The 8,655-nt window shown below is 43.4% G+C and overlaps 1 protein-coding gene across 3 annotated transcripts in view; it reads left to right on the forward strand.

Annotated features, from left to right (window-relative positions):
* LOC142590225 (BAI1-associated protein 3-like) overlaps nucleotides 1-5,236 on the forward strand; it is a 517,523-nt gene extending 512,287 nt beyond the window's left edge. For all 3 annotated transcript variants that reach the window (XM_075702152.1, XM_075702153.1, XM_075702154.1), the window contains 2 exons: nucleotides 347-543; nucleotides 2,618-5,236. In XM_075702152.1, the coding sequence (XP_075558267.1) occupies nucleotides 347-543; nucleotides 2,618-2,703 (283 nt within the window). In that variant the 3' untranslated portion in view covers nucleotides 2,704-5,236. The remainder of the gene's footprint in view (nucleotides 1-346; nucleotides 544-2,617) is intronic.
* Nucleotides 5,237-8,655: the final 3,419 nt, after the last annotated feature.

The raw sequence follows: 8,655 nt of genomic DNA on the forward strand, positions 1-8,655 counted from the left end.
AAGTGCAGTCGAGGATGGCAGCAAGTGCAGTTGGAATCGCCTAGTGCAAAACAGGGGTAAGCGGCGATCGCTGGTAGAGGTCGTCGTTTTGAAGTGGACATGAAGATACGCTGATGGGACGATGAGAATTTGTTGTTTGGCGAAAGTAGTTACGCATGAGATGGCGCCTTGCATTTATCGCTTAGCTAAAGTAGCTCAGTATGGGATGGCGCCTCGCACTTGTCGTGTAGCGAAGGTGGGTTCCCGTGTGATGTAATTTTGCACGTGTGGCAACGACCTCAGTCGAGCTTTTGCTTGTTCATGCAAGGAGTTGTGTAGTTACTGTGTCTCTCCTTCCTGATGACAGCTCGGTGGGTCAGGAGCGGTGCCGCCAAGCGGTGGCCATCCTGAGCTTCACGGTGATGGACCACGACATGATGACGAGGAACGACTTCGAAGGCGAAGCCTTCTACGCCCTCGCCGCGGTAGCCGGTGTCGAGGAGACACTGCCCATCGCGCCATCTCAACCCGTTGACTTGCCGCTCTTGCAGCCGAAGGAGAAAAGTGAGTCTTAACTGTCTTGGTGGCGTCTGGCACTTTTGTGGCCTGTGAGCTATATGCGCAAGAACCCTTAACTTCGCATTGATGAGCCGCAGAGCTGTATAGGCTCAAAACATCGGCTTAACAATGTGCTTGAAGAAGCGAACAAGCTTTTATTCCTTTCTTTATTTGTAGATATTCGAGCCGTATGAAAAGGGGTATTGCAGAAGTGGGCATATACAATTGAACAAGATATACCAGAAACAAGAAAACAAACGGAGAAAAATTTATTCATTGACATCGAGGATCGACAAGGAACTATAACAAATGGTAATAAAAATTACACGGGTGCAGATATATTTCTAACTGCAGTTAAAGCTATTTTAACAGGATCGAGCACATTTTCCCGTCTGTGGAGTTCCTACGGTCTACTGTGCGAAGGAAATAACTGCACTTGTAGGTGTTGGAGGTGTTCGTACTCAAAGGCTTAGCTGACATATAGTCTCGTGTCATATCCGTGTGTACACGTTACCATTAGAGATGCTTCAAAAGGACTCATTATTTTATCTGGTACTGCTTATCACATTAAACTTGTTACTGACTGAACAAAACTGAGTATTAGCGCCGGGGTGCGTCGGTTTTGATAATTTCCGGTGTAATTCTCGTCAACTGATGCTTATACCGATAAGCGACCGACTACCTCGCGTAAAACTACGAGAAAGCAAGCAGGAAACATCAGAGGACAAAGTGGCAATAAAAGAGATGGTAGCTGCTTGTTAAAATTGAAGAAAAAGTGTGTTTTGCAGGAAAAAGCTTACACTACGTGATATAAGCGACGGAAAATATTATTTGTTAATAATGTGCCCTAATAACTACAAGTAGACCTTGTGATATACAAAGGTAACCGCTATTTATTCAACTTGCAGGCGACTTGCAACTACTTATATTAGGTGTTTCTTAGGTGTAATTATTGCAGCTTGGGAATTTCAATATTAATTTCTCTTAAACCAAGCTGCACCTTGATTTTGGACTGTGTTGGTAGGGAACAAAGGCTACTGTAATTGGACCAAATATACAGATAACTTTGTTTAGAACTGAACATGTGTGTATGTGTGCCTTGCCTGCCTTGTTAAATGTGCATAAAGAATACTTTCTTTTGGTTTCCTGTATCTTTTCATTTAATTTCATAATTTAATGAAGTACTACATAGCACGGGGCATAGGGATCAATCGCTGAGGCACAGATATTGCAATATTTATTGTGTGCAATATCAAAGCACTGTTTTAGGACTCACTTGAATGTCTCAATTTCGGAAACGAATGCTCACATATGCCATGCAAACCTAATTGAAATATTGTTGTGGTGCTGGAAAGAGTTTTGTAGTCGGTAAAGAAGGTGGTTCATGTTGTTGTGGAGACGGAATCGGATTATAGTAATCTTATGCCAGAGCCTATTTCAGCGTTCTGTGACCAAAATAAGGCCATGGCCGGGATGGTATATATAGCGCTTGTATTGAAAGTCATTTCTTTCTCGCGCTCCGTATGCGGTCCAAGTGGCAGTCTACCTACGTTACCACGAGTATCGGCTGGTCCTGAGCGGTGGATGGCAAAAATAATGCACTCGACCTAAACGAATGCCTACATTACAGCAGCTCAATGGAAATAATGTTCGACGAAAATTCGTATTGTCAGGTAGATAATTAAAAAAAAACAGCAATTTTTTTCTTATCGTTGCCCAAGACAGAAATTACATAGCGTTTTGATATTGCAAACACGAACCGGGATGGGTTACTCAAAGTAAATGGTCTATTTAGTTGGTTAGTCACCAGTTTCTTTTCTGAATCGGAACATGGATATGTTGTTGTTCAGTGATGTGGAATGTTGGGCTAGTTGGTGATTAATCATCATACCTTGCCCGTGAAGCAGCGCACCGACACGGACACGGCGAAGACATAGCGAGTGTCGTGTATTCTTGTGTGTCATCGCCGTGTCCGTGTTACTACGGTGCTTCACCAGCAAGGTACGAAGGGTTGATAGGTCGTGTCGGAAAGAGCTATCAAAGCAGTGGTCGCTAAAGTGGGTGCTTTGTCTCGTTGCAGACGAGATTATGGGTGCACTGGAGAGCCGGACGTGGGACAAGGACGCCCTGGAATTCGTGAGGCAGCAGAAGAAGAGGAAGTCCTGAGTGGGGCTCCAGCGACGCCACACGCTGGGCGCCCCCGCTCGCCAAACCATGCGCCCTCGCCGCCGCACCAAGTGCCATCATCTCCTGTCTTGCCTCACCCCGCCGCCTTTTAATGTTTCCGCTCACGACTCGTCGGGCTGCGTGTCGTTCATGCGACTGGGGTGACTTCGTCCGAACGACCGAATCGTGGTGGGATGATCCGGAAATACTGGGACAAATTATCATCGTGTAGTCATAGGTGTGATGCGCTTCTAGGCCTAACGTTAGGCCTAGCGTTAGGCTTGCCGTAAGGCCCTCGTTGAGGCTTGAGTTAGGCGAAGGGAGCTTGTCTCAAGCTTAAGTCTTATTGCCTGTGCTGCTGCGTTGACGATCGTCTGTTCGAGCTGCCTCTGGTCGCCAAATTACTCGTTATCCGGTGCGCCTGCCATTCTTAGCAGTGCGTAGCACGAAAGTTGCGCAGGTGGCATTTGTGCCTGGGCCTAAAGCTTAGGTGGCATCTGAAGTACGTGGATTGTACTTTGCACTTGGCGATGGGCCTGTCGGACCAGAAAGTGGCGGTTGAATCAAAGGCTCCGTGCTTTAGCACTGGCTTAGCCGCGTGGGCCGACAAACAGCCCTCTTTTTATGACGCTTGCCAAGTTTTCGCGAATGCTTTTCAGGCGGTGGTAAATATTTTGTGCGGGTCTTTCTCCTACCTTGACGCTGCATGTGGCAATCGAGTAAATTCTTTTCGTCGCCAAGTCACAAGTCGTTCACTTGCTGCTTTGTAAATAGAGTTATTTCAGTTGCTGAAACCAGGGCTCTACGGCGGAGATTTAACAACCTCTACTTAATAGTGGCAGCAGATCTCTTATTCCAGGGGCTCAAATATGACTGAAATCTTTCACACTGCTCCTATCCTGCTGCAGGGACAGTCCGTTCGCTGTGTCGATCACTTAATTTGTTTTAATTTAGAAACGTTCATGGCACTGACTCGTTAGATAAGCCTGGCGATAATGTATTTTTTACATAGGTTGACCATGAAAGGTGAAAATTTGTGTCATGGAAACGCGGGCTTTTCCCATGGTTATCATATTTTTACTATTTGACTGAATAGTTACGTCTGCTGTTGCATTACAGGTTCTGATTTTTGAGATACATGTCTGTTTGTTGTGGCTAAGTTATTAAGTGTCTTCCTTCAAGAGCTCTGCCTTCTTTTTGGTCCGATTATTCCGTATATGAAAAAAAAACCACTAGTTATAGTCGTATAAAGATGTGCTGTGCATCTGAAAATTGATTGCGCTAGTTGGCTTTTTAAGGGCTGCTTATCTACATGATAGTAGTCAAGAGAAATTTAAAAAAAAGTTCCACCAGATGCACTTTTGTGTCATCAGGAATATTATGTGGTTTTTTTTTCATATACAACATGTCTGAGCAACGCCAAACTACTGACCAGCTTCTTGATGATGCAGTAAGAGGCGTTTCTGCACTGCAAGGAGGCTTACTGTATATATTTGTCTGTTCCACACTCAGCCAAAAGAAGGCGTTAGTTAAAATTATCTACTTACTACCAGACATATCGTATGCCATCGTAAATTGCGCTTTTCGTCAGGTCAGGGATATTCTTGTACAATTTAGTCGGACCAAAATCAATCAGCTTGTAGTATGCCGAACTGGCATATCAAAAGCGATTCCAGAAAGATAAATGCACGTTTTGCTTCTACCAACATCTTTTAATCAGTTACGGCATGTGAGAGTGTCAAGGTATGTCGGATATTCCTTATGAACATTACTAAACATGACACCTGTGCTTCGTAAGGTTGCCCACTTGTAAGCTTGCAATGCGATTTTTCGTCAAAGGTGCTTATCGATGAACATGTTACTTCATAAAAACAAAACAAAAAGGAGAGTTGGCGACGCTTTCTCTCATTTCTCTACGACTCTTGTTCTACATCACTTTACAGCGTTATTGTACACCCATAATAGAATAAGTGTATCCTAAATGGGTCGAAGTAAAGCGATTCCATTGGGGAGTACGAAAAATTTCGAAAAGCAGGTAGAACTATGACAAGAACTACATAATCGAGTTGCAATTATTTGTATTTTTAGTGTGCAGTTGTGAATACATAAGTTTAAACAGTGACTTCATTTAACCGCATGTGTTCGTTTACGAAGTGCACATTTTCTTACCGAAAAAAAAGGGAAATAAAACAGGTGTTACAAGAGGCCAACCTCGCAGGGTCATTAAAGGGTCAATGAGACAAAACGTTCGAGTTGAAATATGCGTTCAGTGTTAAAGCGTATGTGTTCCACAACAAAGTAGCAAGATTTTAGCGCAATGAGTACATCAGAAAATGTGTATTTGAGATTTTCTTTTATATGACACTTGCGCTGCACAGCAGTCTGGCCACAGAGATGAGATGAAGTGCGTTCTGCGCACTCTCTGTGCGCGGCATACGCACGGTTTGGTTCTTACACGTGCGTGCCGGCGGTCAGCTAGAGACGCATTCGCGTCTTTGTTGGCAACCACTCTCTTAGCGTGGCGTATATACGTGTTTTGAAATGTTCCGGAGCAGATGATGCAGCAGTGGCTTCTCGCTTCTTGATATCACATAAGCATGTCACAACGGCGGTGGCTGTCTGCAGAAACGGCTTCAAGGCAGTGGTTTGAAATTGAAATTTTCGGTTGAACTTTGCTCTCAGAGCCCAGTTTATTGCGTGTGTAGCCATATTGGCCAGTATTCTCTCAGTTAAACGATAAATTGAGAAGTGGACGACCATGTCACGATCCCTCTAAAGCTCTGTGGTCATCTAAGCTCAGTGTTCGCTATTGTGCACGTCATCGCATGAAACACACGCTGTGCCAATGTATCTCATTTGTTATGTGCACACGTGGAATGCTTTTTGTTTGATAGTAAGCGAGCTGAACTGCTTTCCCGTTCTCTCGTGGCTCACAGCAGCTACTCACTCTCACCTTGGCTTGGAATCATGCAGTTAGCCTAGAGAAACGCTGGCATACATTGAGCTTGCCGTTTAATTCATTAACCCAAACTCTTTATCACTCGTTCTAGGATCCTATTCTAAAGTACTGGTAAATGCCTATGCTTCGAACATCGGCGCAGTTGCTCCTTACACTTGTAATCGTTCGAACATATCGCAGCGCCATTGCAGGCCTGCTTGAGAGTTTCATATAATAGAAGAGTTTTTGATGCTACTTCTCAGCCAAGTTACATGGTCCACTTTATAACGTCATATAAGCTAGATAAACGGTCTAGTAAGAGCCCACGTAGCCCATTCAAACCATACTTTGACGTCAGAACATTCTACAGAGACATAATTCAGCCCTTAGGCTAGCGATCATTGTTCCTTACACACTAGTTTAGGAACATGAGAAAAGTAGACCGTTTCCAAAGATAGCTTCAGAACTCTGTAATTGCATGAGCCTCATTTGTGCTCACTCCGTAAATAATTGTTAACCCCTAGCACACCGGTTGAGGCTTGATATGTACTGTGGCGACCCGTGTCAGAAGTGGACCTACCGCTTGGCCTTGTCACAATGCATGACTTGCCTACGTCTCTCATTTGGCACATCACACCGGGCTATTCATTGCTCTTCACCCGCGCAGCACAGTTTGATCGCCCCTATACGTACCGAACTACACAGTTTGTCCAGGAAAGCTGTTCACAATGAGTCGTTGTCCCACTGAAATGTACAGGGTTTTTCTCTCCTCTTGTACCGTGATTGTAAGCGACATTTAGCAACCACACAGATTTTACTTATCAGCGAGCCACTTTTTTATTGCATAGTTTTTTTTGACACTTTAAGTGCACTTCTGGGCGCGCCAGCCTTAAGATATCGTTTGATGTGTCGGTATTTATTATCAGCAAAGTCGTTAGTAGCGGTGTCATATGTCGCGGTAGAACAGTGACATCAAGATGAAGGCACTTGGGATAGCTTTGTAACATATTAGCGAAGACCTTGGAACATAATCCTATTGTTCAAAATATGGCTGTGGCCATTTAGTTCTCTCTGTACTACAGTAAATGTACTTATCGGATGACAAAAGTTGTTAGTGCTCTACAGTGCACCAGACATATTTTTTAGTACAAGAGTGCACAAGTACTTAGTGCACTCTTTGAAAACATGTGAGACCTGTTGCTGAAGTTGGGAGGCTTGCTCGACAGGCCGGCAACATTGCACTAACGAATGACACAGCTAAATGTCTCTGAATAGCTGTAAGAATGGAACAATACGAGAAGCTGCATCATTCGCACTGTTCATATTTACCTTCTACCCATGTTGTTTGCAATTTCATCAAGCTACATAATAAAGAATAGCAGCAGCAAATTGAACATAGTTTTTAGTCTATAGAAGAAGCTTTAATGGTACTACTTTTCATATGATTATGCTTGTTGTAACTGTTCATCGTCAAGCCATACGTTCGGTAGGTTTACAATATCTAGTAACAGTATCTTAAAACCGAATGCATAAATTTTAGGGACGTCACTTACTTTACGGAACGTTTCACAACTAGTCGTTAATCTATTGTGGATAAAAAATTTTTACATATTAACTGCTGGCTCACATTTAGTTAATATCCACATGATCTGAGGCAACAAATATTTTATGTTTCTCACAATATCTTTTGATGGAATTTTGTATTTAAATGGCTACCACTTTGATGATTACTATAGTAAATTGAACTTTTTCGTCTTTTTATGCATAATTGCCAAACGATATGTTAAGCACTTCAAGGCATATCAAAGAACGTAATGGGTAACGCCATGCACGGCATGCTTATCAAACAATTTTGTTAACTTCTCTAGAAGTATTCCAAACTATATTCGCAGAAATATAGAAACCAGTGACCCTTGAAACATTTTGAATCATTCAAAAACGTTTTATGTAAAGTAACAAGCAGTTTACATGGCCTGAAGAACAGGTCCGGAGAAAAAAAACTATCAAGGGGAAACGCACCAGTTTTGTACATAACTACCACACAAGTGGAATGCATTGTAAACATTATGCACTAATTTGAATTTGAATGCAATATTTACCCGTGAAACACTTTACAAGTATGTGTTCGCCAACACGGATATAAACTCGAATATATTTAATGCTGCAGTGATCTTATATATTGCTTGAAGCTACAAACTTTGTTGTATCATCTCCGCATTATTTGTTTTGGCGAACACAGCAAGGAAGCAGTTGTTTAGACCGCCAAAGGCATGGAATGTATTATGACGGACTGCTCCATATTTGCTTTTAGCTGAGAAGAACGGATGGCACAACTCTCCTGTGTGCTGTCATAAGGGCAACTTATCTTTTTTTTAGACGTGCAGCCCTCGTGGACAATCTTAACTCACTCTCTCTCTTCTGGTGCCACTCCGGAACCACCTTTTCCGTTTATGGCACTCGGCGGCCGTGCGTGTTTAGAGTGGAGGGATGCGGTCAGCCACACCGTTTGTTACCCTAGCGAAGCTCCCTCCCACACCACGCGAACCAAAAACGTTTGTGCGCGTAGAACGTTAGCCGTGTGTCTGTCATCCGCGTTTGCACTTTGTACGCCGCGTCATAGCTAAGTGATTAAGTGTTCACACGTTGTACACAGACCCGTCCTCACGACATCTTCAGCCAAACGGATCGGCATGTTCTTGGCGACCTGGCGTTGCGCTGCCGGTGTAGATGGCGACTACTTAACCCTGGCACTCGTGAACTCAACGAAAAAGAAAAAGCATAACGTCCCAGTTTCATGGATGGGAAGTAATATGCTGTTTGACTGGGTGCATATTAAATGACGGTTTTCTTCTCAAATAAGCTCTTTCTTAATCCTTCGCTAATAAAAATGCGCAAACCTCTCATATACTGCTTGCCCAATGTACTGATAAGGCAACGTGTGAGAAACAACTCCAAGCCACTCGAGTAGCGTGTTGGGTAATGAACTTTAGGTGCTCAAAATACAAAATGTCCGG

This window comes from Dermacentor variabilis, chromosome 8 (assembly GCF_050947875.1).
Source record: "Dermacentor variabilis isolate Ectoservices chromosome 8, ASM5094787v1, whole genome shotgun sequence".
Taxonomy (NCBI): Eukaryota; Metazoa; Arthropoda; class Arachnida; order Ixodida; family Ixodidae; genus Dermacentor; species Dermacentor variabilis.